The following is a 21,840-nucleotide window of genomic DNA, read 5'->3' as shown; positions in this document are numbered from 1 at the left end:
AGATAAAATCTCTAACACAGCCACATCTAACCTATTGGTTTGTGAATGCATCCATGATGCCCCTTTGCTGTGCCCCAGAGCACCCATCATCCAGCGAGGAACCCTGCATGCAAACACCTTGGCCAGCTGTGGAAGATAAGGAGCTTGGGGATTCAGGTTCAGTTGGAGTCACGTGACTAGACAGCCCTTCTTGGGGAAGTAGAATTAACATTAAAATACAAACAGCTTCAAGACAATCTACATTCCCCAACTTCTATTCTGGGGAACACTGACAGATTCCAGGCCATTTTTCTGATTTTTACATCAGCCTCTGGGATTCTATACCTCAGTGCTGCAGAAACCCACACACAGAATCTTTGCTTAATTTAAGGCTTTACTTGTCAAGATTTCAGTCAGATTTCCCCTGCCTGGCTCAGAGGCCCTGAAATCACTCAACTTTAAGACCCCCCCCTTAATTTTCTCAGGAGTCTTAAAAGAATGTTCCACACCCAACTCAGGTTTAACAGCTTGCTCAGAGCCCCACCATCTGCCCCTGTGCTGCCCTAACAGGAGAGGATCAGGGCAGAAGAGAACCAGCCCTGCCTCTGGCACTAGATTTGGTTAGAGAACTGGGACTGCACTGAAATCTCTGGGGCCACCAGGCTCTAAGGGAGAAGCTTGCAAACTCCCAGCTCAAAGCATTTCACTGAGGCAAGCAGGCCTTCCTTTTGGCATATCTGGGGCCCATACTGGCCAGAACCACAGGAAATCCAGAGTAAGTCATAGAGATGTGATCCTTACCTGGTGGCAGAACCTAGGGGTCTCCATTACCTATGTTCTGGGGGTTAAGGGTCAGCAGCAAGGAGCAGTCCAACCCCTGGCAGAGGCCCTATGGTTTCCCTGGTATTTGCAGCCTCTGTTGTCTACAGACTGCCAGCACCAAGTGAGGAAGGTGGGCTGAAAGTGCTGTTTGATTCCACTCAGGCACTGGGGGCTGCACCTGTCACAGGTCTGGAGTCAGGTGTCCCTCGTGATCTTCCTGATTCGATGTCACCTTTGTCTTTCTGAGTTTTGATGGAGAATGTGGTGTTTCACCCTTTTTGTGCTTGTGATGGGATGCTTGTGTCTCCACTCAGTACTGAGCTGTAAGACGGAATCAGCAGAACTAGCAAGCAGAGGGACAGGGAGAGTAACACAGGCTAATGGAGAGGATAAAGTATGATGATTATTTTGCATGAGGTAAAGTCCTGGGCAGAGGGAGAGGGAGAGGAGGGAGGAGGAGAGAGAAAAGGAAAGGAGAGGGAGAGGGAGAGGGAGAGGGGGAGAGAGAGAGACAGAGAGAGAGAGAGAGAGAGAGAGAGAGGGAGGGAGGGAGGGAGAGAGAGAGAGAGAGAGAGAGAGAGAGAGAGAGAGAGAGAGAGAGAGAGAGAGACCCACAAAGCCGGCAGAGGGCAGAGTCTGGCCTGGAAGTATCTGCCAAAGGAGACAGGGCAGAGTCTTCTGCAGAGGAAAAGTAGGCAGTCATGGTGTGGAGCAGATGTCTGACAGGTAAGGACAGGTCATCTTTACTTTTGGAGCCCAGATTTACAAGCAAAAAGACTATTGACAGATTCTAATCAGAGAATTTGAGAGACTGAGGCCACACAGTATTTTTTTTTACCATATTTTATATAAAATAGACATTTACATAAATTTGCTTTTGAAAGACTTAGGCAAAGTATACAGTCAGACTTAAATGGAGAAATATTTTAAGCAGCATAGCAAAAATAATGCAGGTGTACATTTATATACAATCACCCAAAATAGGAACATTGAGCAGTGGGAACAAAGAACAAGGTCCTGGCAGCAAACACAGTGACTTCCACACGGTCAAAACAAGTCCTGGCCTCTGCAGACACCTCAGTTCCCTCAGAGAAAACATGACCTTTTCTCCCAGGAAAGTGACAGGGTCACTACAAGAACTTTATGCACACAGACTGTAAGTAGTAAGAGTTACTACTCTTGTCATGTTACATTCCTGGGCAACCCAATCCTTCCAAGGGCTGTGTGTGTTGTGGCTGTGGTGTCACTACCAAGAACAAAGGGAGGGACAAGATCATTATCTTCAGACTCTACACAGTGCTTTTCAACACACTGAAGAGACTCATGGTATTCCTGGAACCACTGGACAGGACAGGGTTTAATGGGAGACAGACTCCACTAAGACAGACCTCACAGTGACGCTAGGATTAGCACTCCAAAGCACTCATCTTGAACTGGTGTGCCCCCACGATGGACCAACAGCTAAAGAACCCCCAAAGGATGTGCATATTAGGAACATCCAGATTCAGTACAGATACAGAGTGTGTGCCCCTGATGATGAGAAGATATCCTGGATCTCTGCATGAAGATGTCTCCTGTAAGGAACAGCTGATGACCTACATTTACAATCAGACCAGGTGTGGTGCTGTCTGTCTTTTAAAACTTCATGCCCTGGTGCTTTCACAGAAAAGTCTGTGGAAATCAAACTGGAGTATGTAAATATAAGCCAACTGACGGCTTCACGATTTTTTTCCTATCCAGTGGTCCCACTTTGATAGGAAGCCATGGTTTGTACTACAGTTATTTATCTGCTCTCTCAGAACAAAGAGCTCACAGAAACAAAAATATTGGAAGTGTTTTCAGAATTATACAACATGCTTTGCTTTGAGAACTCAGAGTAACGGCAAGAATTGTTATATTTCTGACATTGTGTTTGGTATTCCATAGCCTTAGCTTATACAAGTGCTGCCTGGAAGGAAGGTAAAGGATGCCATTTAGATATCTGGGCTTTGCTGTATTTGGGCATTGTCTACCTACAACCGAAACCATGACATGAAAACACAACAAGAACAAACCAACTCCTCAGCACATCATGTGCTGTGTGTCATCCCTGTCAGAGTCTCCTGAAGGCTGATCCTCCTGGGTGGACCCACCACAGACAGAAAAGAAACGCACTTTTTCTTATGACTCTTTTTTTGAAGAGTCTGTATGAGTGTGTGTGTGGTTTTTGTTGTTGTTGCTGTTGGTTTGTTTTTTTCTGTGTAGCCATGGCTATCCTGGAACTCAGTTTGTAGAGCAGGCCGGCCTCTGCCTCCCAACTGCTAGGATTAAAGGTGTACACCAGCACCATCAGGCTCATGAAACAACAGGTCTGAATAAGTATAATCAAGAACTAAACAAAGCCCCAGTGTCTGTGACAGACGGCGACAGGCAGCGGCAAACACAGAGCCATGGGCACCTTCTAAGAGTTCAAAGAAACCAGGTTTTTTTTGTTTTTTGTTTTCATTTGTTATCTTTGGCACCTTGCCCGGTACATACACTTGCCAAGGTTGTGTCTCTCCATCTGACACAGAAGCATTTCCTAAATAGAAGAGAAATTATAGTCCAGTTGAGACAAGCATAAACCACCCTACTCAGCCATCTACCAGTCTAGGAGTAATGGCCTTGACCAACCCATGGGGCAAGGACTCTTTGTTTAGAATTCTTTGGGTCATTTTAGTCCAGTCTAGAAATACAATTGCCACTTTACTGACATCCCCTTGGTTAAAGTGCTCAGCTCTGCAGGACTTTGCTAGCACCACGGAGCTGGGTCTTATGGAGTATGGAAAGGTACTACTTGTTCTCTACAGGCCCCAGGGCTGGGAGGCCCCGTGCTGGAGGGAGGACCTCACTACCAGCCAGTGCTGCACTGTGATCAGAAGGATATGAACTGTCTGCTAACGACCACAAGGAATGGGACATTTAGTTTATTTTCTCCCTCGGTTCAGTCACCTCAGATTGGCTTCTACATTGTGGTTTGGAATTTTTATTTAGTCTTGGCTAAAAGCTGCAAAAAGCCTGTTAAATTCTGCTGTTGACTTCAAATGAGAACTTGCATACTGTTGTCAACCAACTGGAATCTCTCTTCACTGTGACAAACTTCAGAAGAAACAACTCTGGGGCAGAGACGTCACTGGTAGCCAGTGACAGAAGGCTCTCCTGACATGAAGTTCCAACCCCAGAACTACACAAACAAGGGCCCCCAGGCCTCGTGGTCTCCACATTTTTGGTCCATTCACCTGAATTCCACCACCAAATCAGGTTTTATAAATGACATTGGTATCATTTGAATCATTTTGAATAATCCCCAAGACATTCCTGTAACTTCTGTGTCAACAGGCACACAGATGGACTGCCACTTAGGTAGGTTTCATGACTTGGGCTGGGTCTAGGTAGGAAGAAGGGCAGGCCTGATAAGGAATGGTGGTGGTGGGAGGGGCTACAAAGAAGTTTGTAAGGGCTCTGAGTCTAACAGAAGAAAGAACTTTAGGAATGCTGTGCTGGGGGTTCAGAACAGGCAAAGCAAATCCTGATTTGTTCTTTGACTCCTTCCTACTAAGGCATGTTTCAGAATTCTGAGACACAGGACTGGACACAAACAAAGGAAAAACATTAAGGATATATTTAGCTGAGGACAGAGTTCAGAGGGGGAGTGTTTCCTGGTCTGGGTCTCAGTACCGCTGATAAGACACCACTGCTAGGACAAAGCCAGCTCTGCTCCTCGGCTTCAGAATCAGCTCTCCAGTCACTATGGAGCACAAGCCTGCCAATGGCAAACCAGACACAGTTTCCTGACTCGCCAGGCTCTGTTTCTAGTGTAATAAAGAAGACTCCCACTTATTACTCCACATCACAAGGACCAAACAGCATGTTGTGAAATACCCTCAACAAAATACAAACAGTTTGCAATTGATTTTCTCACAGGAAACATTTCAACCATGGAAACTGCCTCATTGGTTCATTTCAATAAAGGATCTGAAATGTCTGTGCCAACAAAGCAAGCTGACTTTGCTCTCCTTTTTAAGTAGTGCTTATTTTTACTGCTCCAGGAGATGCCAAAGTGGGCAGACAAACAAGAAGAGAGGCCCAGATATAGCAGTCTCCCAGACACCATGTGGTCTTTTCTCCTCTAAAAGGTTTACGTAGTAATTGCCTTTTAAATTATTCTAACAAGTGTATACTGAGACCTTCTGAAGCACTCTCAGTAAGGCAAAGTCCTGTCAAATGCTGTAGTTCAATTTCCCGTTACTTTTTAATGGATCCATTTTGTTAAATACTATTATGACAAAGAAGTGACTTTTACCAAGGGTCCCTACCATCCATTTTAGGGGCCAGGAATTATTTTATAATAAACACTATAGTATATATTTTTTTACTTTAGGACTGAAGATTTTTATCTTAGATGGAAGAAAATAGGATTCCAGATCAATTTATGATACTATAATTTATATAATGTTGACAGAAACCAGGTAACAAAAACTGCCCCCAAAGAGCAGGTGTGTGTTGGATCAAACTCCCTCAACCATGCATTTCCAAATACATTTTCAGCCATTTATTTCAACTTACCTGCTGCAAAATAACACACAGAGGCACTGCATCCTGATGCTGGGTTGTAAGAAGCAGAGGGTTTTCCCTCGGGCCTGGCTGCACTGGTGAGATGATGTTTTTTCCAGCTGTCAAGCCTATGTGGTAGCGGCTCTGCATCAGGACCTGCATGGCCTGTGGTGCTTTTGATTTTAGTGATGAGCCCTTCAAACTCCTTCACTCCCCAAACACTGAGCCAATCCTAAGCCCATTAGTTCTTACAGTAAATAACCAACATGATGTGGGGAGACTGAAAACTTTCCTATTTTGCAATTTTCATATGCTTGGTTTTGAGAGCTGCTATCAAAATAACTATGCACAGAGGGGGGAAAAACAAGAATTATGGATATATATTAAATATTTTATAAGTTACACAATAAATAACACTAAAATAATGTAAATTGTGATTTCAACATTGCCTTCCTTACTTTTAAATATAAATATATTTTTTAAAAAATTATGAATTTAGACTTCATCCTCTAGTTTTAGAGTATTCTCTACAAAGTCTCCAAACTCACTTCTGTTTTAAATAAAGAATTCTCACTAAACCTCAAAAGTCAGTGACAGAGCTCTCTACCCTCAACCTAAAAGAGTCTGTGAGGAATTTTGTAACACAATGTAAGATTCTTCAGTGCTCAAATAGATCTTTCAAAAACAATAAATCTTACAGGTCCTTGACCTTAAGAGAATAAAGTAGAGCCCTATCTGGATCACTCCTTTAACGCTTCTCTGCAGACTACAGCTCCACACCTGAGCAACACATTTCAGGGTCCCAACCCTATGGTTAATACACTCAGAAGGTTCAAGTGTTGACACGACTCTAGTGAAACTTAGAACACAGTTCAGACATTCAAAACATTTCCATAAAGAATCAAGGATGCTGAGCTTTGATTTTCCTGTAGAGATAAACATAGCCACATATACAGTTCTAGAAGATTCCATTTTGGTGTTTTAGGCACTAAAAAATCATAAACCAGAGTAGACTTTAATGTACTTCTCCAAAGGTGCTTAGTGATGATGCCCTTGGGGGATATTAGCCAAGCCGAGCTACCAAGTGCTCTGCTCCCCTGCTCCACAGGACTCTACACTGCTCTTCACCAGCTCTAGATTCTTGAGAACTAACTGAACTTGCATGAGTAGGTATCCCAAGGGCTGACTTCAGAGAACACATCCTTTCTTAGGAACAGCTGCTGTGTTTACAGGACTCCGAGCTTCTGTATTTCTGGGATATAGTAAGAATGGAGGTCACTGTCTGCTACCAAAGCATTGCTAATATCCTGGGGACTGGGAGTCACACAGGGGCCTGCAAAGTGTGCTTGCTTATCTCCCTTTCCTGCAGACAGTCTGCTCTCCTCTGCTCTCTGTCTCTTCATGGAAACAACTCTTTAAGCACAGTCACCAGAGGCTATCTCCCACTGTGCCACCAGGAGAGGACTGCCTGGCTGGCAGAGCCTGCTGTATATAAGCAAGGCCTCCCCAACTCTGTCCTCTTCCAGCCTGCTGAGTCCCATGTGACTGTGTCCTTTCTTTGATCTATGTTTGATCCCGTTCTCTGACTTCTTGTAATCTCCTCTCCAGGCGATCCAGCTTAGCCAGATTTTCCTTCAGCAGCTTGCTGTCTGGAACCAGCCTCAGAGCTCTCTCATAATAGGCCCTTGCAGACACATAGCTTCCCTGCAGGGAAAAAAAAAAAAAAAAAAAAAAAAAAAAAAAAAAAAAAAACCAAGACTGCTTAGCACAACCCTCTGAATATGGACTGCTAACCTTATCCATGAATATTTTCATCCAGGCTGGGAAATGTGGAGGCTGACGGTTCCAGCAACAGTTTCAGCTTTCTCAGTATGGAGAAGACTGTCATTCATAGTGTTCTCGGCTGCTTAGCACTGGTCTGCTGCTCTAAGCAAAGAGGCTTGGGGAGGGCGTGGGGAGGGATAGAGAGCAATAATTAAACAGACACCCGTTTTATCTTCTTAGTTTGTTCTAATCTTCAGCTTGAGACACAAAGCCTTTGCCTTAATGGAAGCTTTACACAATGAAGACTTCAGTAAAGAGATGGACTTGGAGCTGGACAGATGGCTCAGTGGTTAAGAACACTTGTTTTTGTAGAGGGCCCTGGGGATGGTACTATTCACAGTGCCTACATGATGGCTCATACCACTGTGTGACTCCAGTCAAGGGATCCCAGGGATCTCTTCTGACCTTTGTTCACACTGCATGCACATGGTGCACATACAAGCATACATGCACAATAAGTAACACCTTAAAAAAGGTTAAAGGTGGACTTGGGTTTATCTCCTAGCCACAGTATTTGGTGAAAAGCACCAGCTAGCCACTGCAGAAGGCAGAAGGATGACCTTTGACCTGCTGAGCACACTCTGTCAACACTCATCTGTGTAATACCATTAAGACCAGTGTGTCTGGGTCTAAATGGCCACTGACAGTTGGGCAGAACTAGTAGCTTTTTCCTTTTCCCCTTTCTCCTGCCTAATCTGGTACAGCCTTGTGGATCTGCATCCCAAAGACTCCAAGACTATAGCTTCTGTTGTCCATTTAATCTGCTCATAGGCCCAGGGAGCTCATGAGGCCCCCTCCCTGAGGTTACATAAGCAGCAAACAGTTGCTGGAAGTTAAGGAAGGAGATTCCTGAAAGTCGGGTAGGAGACTCTAGAGACACAGCTGAGGCTCCTTTCAGAGGCTCTCGAGTCACCCACACTCCTGTAAGATACCCCACTAGAAATTCATTGCTTCACCTTAGATAGGAGCCTTTCTGTGGTCTGCTCTATCTAGAGCATATATGTTTACATCTTCCCCAGGAAGCTGCCCAATTTCTTCCCATCCTAATGTTATGAACTGGTTTTATATCATCCTCAGTTGTAGCTCCCATGTGGGTCAAAACCTGAGAGGGTCTAAATTTCCATCACAATATAAAACACCACCTCTCTAAGATAGCAGTTAATGTTTACCACGATCTAAGTATCTTCTCACATGTGATTGTGTGGAAAGAGCTTATACAGTGAGACCACAGGATGCTGTAGTCATCCTTGGGTGGACTGTTCAGTTTCTGTGACTCACTTTCTGGTTATCATGGTGTCTATGTGTTTATCTGCTGAAAGCAAAAGTTGAAATGATATGAAAAAACTTAAACCCTGGGTGCTACTAATGCCTTGTGCAGACAGACACATCTGACAATGCTGAAAGGCATTGAATATTCCTAACCCCAAAAGTGCAAAATGTTCAAAGTTTGGCACTTTCTGAGCAGACAAGATACCATAAATGGAAGATTCTGCAGCTGACCTCAGGGAGTGGCTCACCTGTCAAACTATATGCACACTAAAAATACCCTCTACAATTACCAGCAGCATCGGCGTGAAAGCTGGAGTGAATGCTGCATTCAGCCTTGACTATCCACGCCTGAGGCACTTCAGATCACAGGCACTGACTTAGACACATTGAGCGATGAGTGTCCTTCCTTCCTAGGGCAGTCACAACTCTCAGGTCTTCTCCCCATCTGTACCACTTCCATGTAAGACCCTTCACTTCCATAACCCTTGGAGGCCCAGTTTCACTTTCCCCGGTCACAGGGCAGAAGCCAGGGCCAAGGTGAGCAGCCCTGTGATGAACACTCCTTGCAAAAGACACAGCAAGTCCAGGGTTGCTCCTGCATGCCTAGTGATAACATCCCGGACTGTTATGGTGGCCCCAGAGTCATACTGCCAATCTATGTGCCCCCTACACAGTGTTTGGATTCACCCACAGGATTGTTAAGCTATGAATGTGCGAGTTTCCTATTGCTCAGGCTAATCCATGATGTCTGCAGTAACAACACCAATTAGTTTAAATGGATACCAATTGCACTTGGAAATAATACACTCAATAGATAAATTAACACCTGAGGAAATTGTACATCATTTTAAAAACAACTACTAAATATACAACTTAAATATTTAAACAGCTGCACTATGCTAACAAAAGTTTCACCACTAGGAGGTATTGGACATCTCACAGTACTGCAGACCAGAGCATAGGTCTGTGACTCTGAGCAGCAATGTGCGTACAATCCCCACACTGAGGTCTGCTATCTTATTCACATGGCCATGAGTCCCTGTCTCATTCTGTCTTAAAGCTCAGTGCCTGTGGAAGGAAAACCCTGGCAGGCCTCCTGGACATTTTCACCACCACACTGTCTGCAGTCTGAGAGAAGCCTGAGGGTAAGTTAGCTCAACAAGTCAGACCTTGGCATCTGTGAAAAGTCCTTCAAGGACCAGCTTCCTGGGAAGCTCTTGTAGGCCTCACTCTCTTAGGCCTTGGCTGCTGCCTTCTCTTCTCTGACCAGCCATGCTCCTGCTGACCATTTCCCAAGCACCTTCAGCCTCAAACCTCTGCAGTGCCCTGGTTTGCTCACATGACTCATTTCCTTCAGCTTCTTGCATCCTACAGGCGCCTTCTTCTGAGAGCCCTGCCAACACCCTCTCGTCTCTCCATCTTCCTCATATGCTTCTCACCATCTGATATATTCTAGGCATGTGTATATGGATGTGTGCACATGTGTATTTGTTGTCTGTCATCTCAAACTAGAACGTGAGCTCTAGTGAGCAGTAGTTTCTGTCTTGTCTGATTGCGGTTACTTGCCCAGTGTCGATGTGCACCTGGCTCAGCAGAGATGCTGGTAAGATGACTGAGTACAGATGTGAATGAGTCATGAAACACCTTTGACTTCATTGGCTATAAGAAACAATCCCACCCAGGGTCATTTTCAATCATTCTTGGCAGAAAGACTCACCCAAAGTTAGCTTCAGGGATTGTGGACCATAGCAGACAAATGTGCCTTCCACTAAAAGGCTAGGGAATAAAAAATGTTTTCAACATGCAAAATAAAGGGGCAGTAGAGATGGGTTGGCAGTGGAGAGTGCATACTGCTTTTATAGAAGACGCACTTTCAGCTTTTAACACCCATGTTGGGCACGTCACAAGGGCCTGTAATTCCAGCTTGAGGGGACTCATGAACACCTTCTTCTGGCCTCTGATGGTATTGCATTCAAATTACAAACCCATACCCACATACACATAATAAACAATTAAAACAGGAAAGAGTAAAGCAGTATTTAAATTAACAGTCTCTATTGATGGGGAGTCAGCAAGCTTCATAGGGTCACACACAGACCTCAACCACTGTCTGATGGCTCTTATTCCCAGCCCGTGTGACTGTCCTCATGATCAGCAGAGCATAGAGTTTATAATTTAGAAACATTTATAATGGGTCTGTGAAGTCTGCTATTTAGAAAATACAGCTCTTGTTTTACTTTCAAAATGCCTGTTTTAAGTATCCTAATCCTTTCAAAGAGAACCAGGGTGGACAGGAACACAGTGAGTGCCACACCTACCTGGATGTGCCGGATGCCACCCATGTTCATCCACGCTTGTGCCTGGTCAGGGTCCAGGGTCACAGCAGCTTCATAGCTCTGAGTGAAGAAGAAAAGCTCCATATTAGGGCTCGTGAAGCACCTGAGACGCTGCAGAACTGTGCAGAGCCCTGTTAGCTGAGGTGCTGCAGAGAGCCTGATAGGTGGCAGCCACTGGCAGGTGGCAAATTCAGTCTGTTATATTTTCAGAGCTGATGGTTTTGAAGTGGAGTTCCTGAATGGGGTGGGGGCAGGGACTACTGTGACAACACATGTCTGACTCGCCCTTGGGGACTCAGGGATTTCTGAAACTTGTGGGTTCCAGGTGGTCAGGATTGGAGGCTAGTGGCTTTACACAGTGAACCATCTTGCCATCTCTGATAAGTACCTGATGTGGTAATTATTAAGCTTCAGAAGAAAAGTCACTGCAAGAATGGGTGATATGGAGGGGCCTCTTGAGGTAGAAGAGGAAATCCAGAGGTGCTGGGAGTATCACATACATGTACTTGCCCAAAGCAACTTGGGCTCCAGTCCAGCAGTGACACAGGTTCTTGCAGAAAAGAGTAGACTGGCTCCTCAGAATCCGAGAATATGGAACAGTCTGAATGCTTTCTACCCCAATAACTCAAAAGGAAGTGCAGAGGTAGCGTGTGAACGAGTCATCAAACACAGGGGCTTGAGTGAGTGACAGTGATGGCCCGTCAGTGACAGGGCTGTGCGAGTGCTCTCTATCCACTGCAGTCACTTAACCCTGTAAACTGAATGGCAGCTTTGTGCCTTTTACCTCAAAGGCTTTGTCCAGAAGGTTCTGTTCTCTTAGCTGGTTTCCTTTTGTAAAGAACAGTTCAGATATGACTTTTGGGTCCTTGGGCTTCAGTTGAAGAGCCTTCTCTATGGCCTCGAGCGCCTGCAGCAGTGGAAAAGGAAGGGACGGAGAGGGCCAGATGAGGAGCCCTAACTTAAGGAGTGGCATTTACACCTTGGCCCATATCTGTCAGCCAGTGTGACACCTGACAAACAAAGCCAACAATGTTCTCATTGGGAATTAATAGCTCCCAAAAATCATTCCTCATACTTCAGGTTCCCCATTCACAGATAATGAAGAAGAAACATGCTGATTGGCCTCATGACTGCAGTGGGGTTTGCCCTGATCACATGTCCTTCTGGACCTCCTGGCCCATGTGCCTGCCCTGCCTTTGCACACTAACATTGCTGAGAAGCACAATTCTGCCTTTCTGTAAAACTTCCAAGTTTATTCTAGGATCATGACCTTCCCCAGGTCTGTTGTGTTGAAGGTGGGGGACGGTGTTCTAGTCATGTTTACTCTTCAACTGTGTGGCCTGTTCCTCCTCTCCTCACCCCTGTGCCTTAGGCATACCCGTTTGACCCTCCCCTCCCATCGGGCCATATGGAGACATGACCTTAACCACCCAGGCCCTCTGTTCTCAATGGGAGGCCTGGCAACCTCTTTCTGATTGCACCAATTGCATTTCTCTTGTGATTTCTTGACCAACCTTTGCCCCTCTTTCTAAATAAGCTCTCAGACAACCACAGCTGCATTTTCCCCATCCTACCTTATACCTGGAATCTATTACAGTGTCTTCCATACTTTGCAGGTATTTAACAAGTAGTTTCTTGAGTAGGCTCATGAACTTTATAGTATATATATTCATATATACTATATACTTCATATATTTTTTTTAAATAGGTAGATAGAGAGTCAGGGCTGACATGAGGACTTCATCAAACATGAGAACCTGGAGAGCCAGCAGGCATACAGGGGCTGGGCAGCTGGACACAAACTGTAATGATGAGATATAGAATCTGCATACTGAAGAGGAGCCAAGGGTGTGCTGTTCCAAGATGTGTCAGGAAGAGGGTGTCTGAGAAAGTGTCCTAGCCAGTAGGATGTGGAGACTAATGTCAAGATGTCATGGCCTTGTGAATATGGTGCTGGACGAGCGTAAGGAGTGCACTATTTTCTGTGTGAGACCCCCACATGGTCTACCTTGTCCTGGCATCCCTGCCTTGGATGGCTGAGTGCTTGGTTACCTTCTCATGGTGCTCCTGCTTGCTGTAGATCGCTGACAGGAGGCGGTAGCATTCCAGACACCTGGGCTCCTCAGACACTATGTGACTGGTTATCTTTTCGGCTTCTTTGGTCTGACCCATCACTGCTAAAACCTGTGCCTGTAAAACAAGAGGGCACTGAGCTTAGAAGACACCTGGTCATGCCTTAGCAGATGGTGCAACCTCTTCAGAGAGTCGGACAACACATCCAACACAAAGCATTTTAGAGAAAGCTGAATGGCCACAGCAGAAGGTTCAGTATTTGGGTGCTGATGCATGCATGTATTTGGTTGCCACCGATGAAAGTACCACAGAGACCCAGCAAGTGGTTTTGAGTCTTAAGATGTTTAAACATGCCAGGAAGTAGTTCCCTACTATCCTGACAAAACAGGATGTTTGTAAGAAGATGACAAGACTGATAGAGGAAGAAGGAAGCATGAAATTCAAAATACTGAGATTAAAATGCTGGTGGTGTTAACAGTCCTGAGTCTGATACCACACTGCAGTTACACGAGGGAATACCCTTACAGGAATGACATAGGAAGTAAGTTAGAGCGTCAGTTAGAGAGTTAGAGAGGGTAGTAGCATCTACAACAAACTGTCGTGCCAGCAAAGACATGCTGTGAACTAGTAAGTGTGCAGATACATCTACACATCTGCAAAAACATACCTGTCTGCTTACACTCACACACCAGTGGGAGTGATAAACATCAGAGGGCCCAGAACTAGTGGACCTGGGTCAGACAATTTTACTTTGGTTTGGTTTAGTTTGTGCTGGTGACTAGAATCCAGGCTCTGTGCATGCTAGGCAAGTACTCTGTCAGTGCCCAAAGCCCCCTTGCAACTTCCTTTGGTCAGTTTGAAGTTACTGGAGACAAGGCGTCTCAATAATGTGAGCATCACACAGTGGCCAACACAGTGTTTCTCTTCCGGCTCAGCAGTCTCAGCTCTGTCTGCAAGCTGTGCTTACACCTAGTATGGCTTCCTCTCCTTGCTACTTACCAGAGCCAGGCGGAGATCCCTCTGGGAAGGCTGGAGTGAGACAGCTTCCCGGTACACTTCCAATGCTTCCCTGTGTCGGCCAGTGTTGTAGTAGAGTGCTCCCAGAGGTGACAGCACTTCAGCTGTGCGGGCCACCTGCAGAGCACTACAGGGAGAAAGACAGACAGATGCTTCCTTCTGTGGACACATTCCCAAAGGTCTGTGCTTATTGGGTGGAGGACTGCCCAGTTAGATACATGCTTGAACTCAGTCTGTTTAGATTAAGGTCATGACGTACCCTGGGTGAATGCCTGTGACCCACTAACCTGGCAACCAGGTCTCAAGAGTCTATACTAGCAACAATGACCTGTTCAGGTTCTGACAAAGTGGCAGCCTTACATCTGTTTCTATATTGAAATTGCTGCTTCATTTTGTGTTGTCATCCATAGCTCCAGAAAACTGGGCTAATTAAAGTAGGAAACTTCCCTCCAACCCAGATGAGCACCATGGCCTCAGCAGTCGGGGTCAGAGCTGCCACACAGAACTACACGGTCATGCTGTTCTGTCACCTGAATTAGTAACATGTCTGTCCTCCTGTTCTGAAACCCGGTCTGTCCCGGCACCCAAGAAGCCTGTGGGAACTGAGAAAGTGGAGATAGAGAAAGGGCTGTACCGTCGGTACCACTCTTCAGCCATGCTGTTCTCTCCCAGGGACCTGTAGAGTCGGCCCAGGTTCACCACAGCCACATGATGGCTCGGGCTGAGCTGGATAGCCTGCTGGTAATGAGCCACGGCCTTCTCTGGAGAGCCTGCAGTATGGTGGAGTGAGAAGAGAACAGACGGCAGGGATGAGAGGCAGGGCTACCAGTCTCCCTTTTGAGACATGCCATCCTTCCTAGCATGACAGCATCATACTGCCAGGCATGCAGCTTGTGATAAGCTTGAATTTTGGCTGTGTGTGCTTGCAACCACCTAACCTTGGACCATTTCATTATTCAACAACACATGCAAAGAAATCAGTAACATGTCAGCAGTGTTGTATGTTTGATGGAGTTTTACCCATAACTCAAAGAAACCCACAGCTTCGGTCTAAATGCTATGATGACAGGCATGAGCTGCAACTGGTCATGTTATTTATCTAAGACACCACTGATTCCCACTCTAGACAAAAAAAAAAAAAAACAGGCAAACAGGCCACTGTAGAAAGAACACAGGCCTCGGAGAGTCTAAAAGCCTGCTTTAAGGTGTGTAGCAAGGCTCTCTTGTAAACCTTTTATTGAAACATTTTATTGAAACATTGAAAACATTTTATTTAATGTTATTTGTGTGTGTGCATACATGTGTGCATATGTGTGCACACACAAGCTTACCCCATGGGCACTTACCCCTCCATGGTATGCACTTAATGTGACTTTAAACATAACAACAATGTCACTTTGCATTTGCCCAATGTGTACATTAAAATTTTTATGCTCACAAAGCCTCCACAGATGTTTAGGATCCTATTTAGCTGACTCTTGAGATGCACGAAGTATTTTTTAAAACCACCCAAACAAAATTTTATATATATATGAACTTTAAGAGACTTGATAACAAAAGTCAGAGTGAAAGTCAGGTTTCCCTGGTCTAAGAAGGTCCCAAAGAAGCGTCCAGGAAACTAGCTAAGTGACTGAATTCAGAATGGCTCAAAGGGCAGCACTCTGAATCCTTGGTCTTCACGCTAATCTTCCCAGCTATGCTCTTTGAACACAGGCTTATCTAGAACCATGTCATAGGGTGTTCAGTGATTTGTCAGGGTTCTCGCAGAGGCTCCTTCGAGACTGCTGCTGGAACAAAAGGACAAGCTTTGGTTCAGGCAAGTGAGAAGGTGCTCTTCTGGTGTCCCGACTTAAATGATGTATTACCATGTGTCTAATGATCCAGCAGGGGGCACCGCACAGCAACTTTATATGTAAAAATAAGCTTGCTTTCCTTAGATGAACCAAAGGTAACGTTATATTCTATTAAACAGAAAAGCTTCACATATCCTAGAAAATGAAAATTCTTTCAAGAACTCAATATCAAAAAAATAATAACCAGGACTGAATTCTCCTGTAGGACAAACAGCCTCTGAGCCAATAGGACAGAATGGCACTTTAGCATTAAAGCCAAGAGTCATCACATTACTTCTGAGGATTCATTACATGCGAACACGGTGCTCTGCACAAACCACAAAGGAACTGAATCTGTGTCCAGTTCCACCCACCACAGGAGACCACCGTGTCAATTGCTAGAACATCAAGGAAAAAATCTGGAGGCTTAACAAAGTCTGTTCCCACTGAGGAAGTACAGCCCTGTGGATGTGGTGACAAGAAAGGCAGGACACCTGGGCTTAATGCAAAGCTACTTATTGGACTGGGGAGCTTTCTTATAGACAGAATTCTGAGCTGAGCTTGGAGATTTAGAAAATGACACCCTCACAATGTAGGTTGGTCTGAAGTGTGAGCCACCCGCACAGCTGGTGACTGCCACTGGTATGAGAAACAAAAGGAACCTCAGCAGAGTGGCGTCTCACTCACCAGAGTCAACTAAGAAAACTGCATAGTTGTTGTGTAAGTCTGAGCTGTCCGGACAGTTCTTTATTCCAGCCTGGTAAACATCCTCAGCTTCCTTAAATCTTTCCTTTAGCAGAGAACACAGAAAAACAAAAGTTTTATAAAATTAACAATACAGTGAAGATTCAGAGTGAGCAGGGGAAAGAGAACGTGCCTACTGAGCCAGGCTAAGAAAGATATCATGGGCTTTGCCTGAATCCAAGTCTACACTAACTGTGTACAGGCACAGGTGTGCTTAGTTCCTACCATTGCAAACATGCTGATACTAAGAGGAAGCATCTGCATCCAGACTTGTATGTGACAAAGCTCTGAGAACGATTTTTTTAAATGGTGTTCCTTCTTCACCTTGGTGACTCAAGTGGAAATGCTGAATATCAGTGCAGGTATTGAGGCACAGAGAGATAGGTGCTGGGCTTGGAGGCAGAGTACCAGGGACTGACAACTGCATTTGACAGAGAAAACACAACTTCTTTCCTGCCTCCAAGATTTGCTGGGAAAGTTTTAAGAGCATGTTTGTGTATGCATGTGTGTCAGAGCCTTGCTTGCATCATAGCCCAAGTAGACCTAACATCACTCCATAGCTTAGGCTGGTCTCTTAACTCACTACAAGCCTTCTGCCTCAACCTCATGAGTGCTGGGATTGGGGACAGGTTTTAAGAAAGATGAGGAAAGGCTGGTACAAATGAAGGGAGAACTCTGTCTTACCCCCCCTCTTCCTGAAATATTCCACAGCTCACTGAACACTCCACTTCTTTCCTTATTAAATATGTGCTTTCTGGGGCCTGGAGAGATGGCTCAGTGGTTAAGAGCATTGGCTGCTCTTTCAGAGGACTCAGGTTCAGTACCCAGAACCTACACGATAGCTCACAAAGTGTCTGTAAATCTAGTGCCAGGGGATCCAACACCTTCACATAAACACGAATGCAGGCAAAACACCAAGACACATACAATAATTATTAAAAATTTTAAATAAATTAAAAAGATGGCCAATACTAAAGGGATATAATTTATTTTAAAAAGTAAGATAAATCCATGTTTTCTGAGTCACCCTCTACAAAGCCCTTATCTGTCTCTTGAGGCATACATACCTCCAGCTCATATGGCACACCCCACACCAACCATCGCATCTCCAAAGAACCATTTCCTAACTTCCCTTCAGCTCTGTGCATCTTAACATATTTTAATTATTTACAATTTAATAAATTTTAATTCAGAACCCAATGACTTACAGATATTTTTCTATAGTCATCTAAAATCATTATATCAACCCTTCTTTTGAAAACACAGAGATTAAAATTATATAAATAGCAACAGGTTCAGAGAACTATCCAAAAACTATAATAACTGTTTTATTTTTTAGTACTGTGCTAATGTCAGGTAAAAGAAGCCAATTTAGTTCAGAGCACTTTGCAACTTTTCCTTAGTATACTAAGTTTATCACGTCAGACATTTGAAAAGGGACACGTCAGCCTGTCAGGAAGGGGTGTGGGCTGACTATCCTTCATGCTGCTCAGCAAGCCGGGCTGAGATCTGCAGCCCGGTGGACACCTCAGGCTCTTCATCTACGTGGAGCCACCAGTCCTGACTGAATGCTAGTTATTTCAGCACCACTGAGAAAAGAGGAAATTTTCTGGGTGACAAGATTTACTTATTGAATCAGATCCACAGGCCAGCAAAATGGAGATTTATGTTTCTCAGATACCTAACTGCCAAGAACAAAAACTGTCACATAGAGGAGATGAATAAAAATCTCAAAGTAGGTACTTTAGATCTTTCTTTTTTTCTGAAAGAAAGCATTTCTCTGTGTAATCTTGCTTGTCCTGGAATTCATTCTGTCCTAGACCTACACTGTACACATGGTGACACATACACATGCACACAAACACACCTGCACACACATGCATACACATACATATGCCCACACAATGTGTATGTACACATAAACATACACACATGTATGTACACATTCATGCCCCCCACATACACATGTACACATACATGCATAACAATGCACACATATACTTTTTTAGAAGAGAAATTTTGTACCTACAAGGTCCCCTCATGGATGGAAGGAATTATAAGGCCTCTTCCCTTCTTGAGGAGCTATCGGCAGTTAATGGTTGCTCGGGAAGGAAGACACTTATTCCTCAGTGGTATAGCTTATTTAAAATAAAAAACTCTAACATAAATACTGCATTTATTTATAAAGTACCTTCCAAAGCAAAAGGATAGTGGCATTAACTGAGATATTTATTACATTATATTATTTTGGTTGTGGGAATACTGCAGACAGAAATCACAGCCTCATACACAGATCTCTTTAATGTTTGACCATTGAAGCTGGCTGGATGCTTGGGATAGCTTTTGTGACAGTGGTTAGTGGTTACATTTAAGTGTCTCTTTCACTGTCAGTTACGTATGAAGAAAATTTGACCCGACACAATGAACAGCAGAAAGGGCTGTCATTTAGGCACCTTTCTGAACCCATCACTGTGGACCCAGGGGTCTCCCTCAGCATCACTGGGGAAGCCGCTTAGAGCACTGCCCACGGCCCGGTATACTGAATGTACAGGTGGAGCACATTAGAGCATCCTAACAACAGGAAGCCGTCTCTGACACAGCCACAGGTCTAGACCCCACCCAGATACATGTTTGCTCTAAGCCACAAAACAAGGCAGCCATGAAGTAACTGTTCACTAGTGAAGCGCTGGGAAGCTCCAGGTGTGTGTCCTTGGCAGTCTTGGGGAGCTGAGGACTCATGGATTGGATACTCTGGGAAGCTGACAAGTCTCCCATCCTGTGGCTTCATAACCTCCTGCAGACTTTGCTAAGAAACTACTCAAGACACAGCAGCTCCAAAGCTGAAGCTGCCCAGCGGGGGCCAGCCTCCTGCCTCTTCACTTTCATCACTGTTATTTTCTTTACCAAACAGTAAATGATCAACTTCAAGTAATCACAGGGCATTTATGAAAGATATTTTATCAATATTTAATGTTTCATTTCTTTCACATCCAACTGAAATGAATCAACTAGCTTGGCGATCTTCCTCCCTGAGGAAATGTTTGGCATTTTCTAATGCTTCCTGTTCTTGTCTCTCATCAGAGTGTGAGTAGCGTGTGTGTGTGTGTGTGTGTGTGTGTGTGTGTGTGTGTGAGAGAGAGAGAGAGAGAGAGAGAGAGAGAGAGAACTGAGTAAAAGAGAAATGGCTACTTCAGAGGAAAGCCAGACAGTGAGACAATGAAGAGAACATGGTGGTCGGGAGGAATAGCAGAACACGGGCCACACAGAAGGAGGAGGGTGGGTGCAGGGATTTAAGGACTAAATTGGGATGGAAGGAAGGAGCAAGTCAGGGGAAGGGTCAGAGGTGGGGGGTAAGGTCAGGGAAAGGGGTAAGAATGGATTAAACATTGCCTTACAAAAGTAAGGCAATGATAAGCCTTATGAAAACCCACTAATATGCAAAATAATTTCAAAATCTGATTTTTAAGAAAGGAGTTCAAATGGAGGTGCCATTCATGAGTGGACAGAGCAGCTCCAGAAAACTGTGGTAAAATCATGAGATACCTCCCTAAGAGTCAGCTGGTAGCCCACCCCTAGCTGAGGAAAAAATGGCCACTGATAGCTCCTAGGGGAGGGAAAGCCATTCTTCTAGGGAGAATTTCCATTCTCTGGTGGATGGGTCCCTCTCACCCTCACACAGACTGACTGAACTCAGTGGGTTATTTTAGGAAGAAAGAAGAAGGCATGAAGAAGGGAAAGAGATGTGTTAGGGTTAATGGTAGGATGGTAGAGAGGAGAAAATGAGGGATGGATATGATCATATTACATTGTATACAAGTATGAAATTCTCAAGAATAAATTCATACACATACACAAAGGAAAAAGCACTGAGCACACCTCTACCGGAGTGACACGGGACCAGGAGAGAGGAGACCCACATGTGTAACCTCAAGTGTCCGATCCCAGCTGTGCCATTTTGCCCCATGTACTTCTGCATGTGTGAGACACACATGGCTAGAAAGGGTTCCCCCCAGTCTTCATGCATTAGCTTACAGGAGCTTCTACACCCTTAGCAGCTTAACTAACTCATGTGTTAGATCTCAATACTCTTTCACTCTGGTATTAAATAAATTCACATCCCAAAATACATGAGAGAAAACTATTTCATAGCTGTTTTCATATTAATTGAGTTTTTCAGTAGGCTATAAACCTGATGTTAGTGATAACTTACATCACTATGTTAATCCCAAAGACAGGAGGAGAAAGAACATTGACCCAAAATGAGGTAGGTAGTTCTGCATCATAAACAATGTTAAATTCATTTCCTTTATAGTTATTATAAAGCTATGTTCTATGGTATGAGTTAGATGGCTACAAGTTCTTATGGGCTCTGGACCATTTACAACCCTGCCTGAGAAGCCCAGCATCGACCTCTGAATGCTGGTGGCTATCAGGGAGAAAGAAAGCAAAGCAGAAGTCAGGCCACTGCCACCCTAGACTCTCCTGGCCTCATATTTCCCCACCCTTCTGTGTGCACACAGAGAAGTGATCACTTTCTCCAGTGCTAACAGCTCAGTGACACGTTCCCAGTGTTTTCCTCAGGTCCTGACCACCTTATTTTTGAGACAAGAGGCTCCTCTGTCTGGAACCTGGGGCCTATAGACCTAGGCTACCTGGCCAGTGAGCCCCAGGAACCCTGTTTCTACCTCCTCACTCTCTGCTTTTTACATGGGTTCTAGAGATTAGACTCTGGTCCTCAGGCTTGTTCAACAAGCACTCAACTCACCCTATGACACGCCCTTCCAAAACTGCTCCTTACTTCACTCTGAAAAATTATCTGCTCCTAATATGGCTTCATTTGTTTGAAGTTCAAAGTCACTTTCCTACACTGGGTGTCCACCCACCATCCTGCCCATGTGGGATTCTCATTTACATGTTTCATGGCCTTCAGGACTGAGGGCTGTGGACCTCTGGTGGCAGAGTACACTGTTGCTGCTCTGTGAGAAGATAACTCAGGAGCACAGCACAGGACTCATGGAATGGAGTTTTACTTCTCAGACGTATCAACATGAGATGGTTCAGATACGATGTCTGTTTCGTCTGGCACAGAGCCTCAGTCTGCAGCTCATGATGGTTCTAACTGCGTCAATCTTCCAAGTGCTGTGATTACAGGTGTGAGCCACCATACCTAGCTCAAAATGTTGCTTTTAAAAAGCTACCAGGAAAAAAAAAAGGCTTCACCGTTGAAGAAGAGGAGGGAGAATGAAGGAGAAGGGGAAGAAGGAGGAGGGGGGATGAGGAGGAAGAAGAGGAGGAAAGGGAAGAAGAAGGAGGAGGAGAACAAGAACCACCACTCAAATAACTAACAGCTGGTGCCTTAGTATGTAAATTAC

The 21,840-nt window shown here is 44.7% G+C and overlaps 1 protein-coding gene across 4 annotated transcripts in view; it reads right to left on the bottom strand.

Moving 5' to 3' along the window:
- Nucleotides 1–1,677: 1,677 nt before the first annotated feature.
- The window catches only part of TMTC1 (transmembrane O-mannosyltransferase targeting cadherins 1), a 186,945-nt gene continuing 166,782 nt past the window's right edge, over nucleotides 1,678–21,840 (bottom strand). The window contains exons 14-21 of one of the 4 annotated variants that reach the window (XR_013974987.1): nucleotides 16,412–16,514; nucleotides 14,527–14,662; nucleotides 13,875–14,019; nucleotides 12,855–12,992; nucleotides 11,587–11,709; nucleotides 10,785–10,862; nucleotides 5,386–7,077; nucleotides 1,678–4,582 (exon numbers count right to left, since the gene is read on the bottom strand). Coding sequence is in view for 2 of the 4 variants with exons in the window: in XM_080914968.1 (XP_080771094.1) it covers nucleotides 6,937–7,077; nucleotides 10,785–10,862; nucleotides 11,587–11,709; nucleotides 12,855–12,992; nucleotides 13,875–14,019; nucleotides 14,527–14,662; nucleotides 16,412–16,514 (864 nt within the window). In the remaining 2 variants the exon portion in view is untranslated. Of the gene's footprint in view, nucleotides 7,078–7,188; nucleotides 7,313–10,784; nucleotides 10,863–11,586; nucleotides 11,710–12,854; nucleotides 12,993–13,874; nucleotides 14,020–14,526; nucleotides 14,663–16,411; nucleotides 16,515–21,840 lie in introns of those variants that run through there. The other 3 variants (XR_013974988.1, XM_080914968.1, XM_080914969.1) reach the window with 3 other exon arrangements.

The sequence above is a fragment of the Micromys minutus genome (assembly GCF_963924665.1).
Source record: "Micromys minutus genome assembly, chromosome: 3".
In the NCBI taxonomy this organism is placed as follows: domain Eukaryota; kingdom Metazoa; phylum Chordata; class Mammalia; order Rodentia; family Muridae; genus Micromys; species Micromys minutus.
The sequence above is the reverse complement of the archived record's forward strand: the minus strand, read 5'-3'. Positions and strand labels throughout refer to the sequence as shown.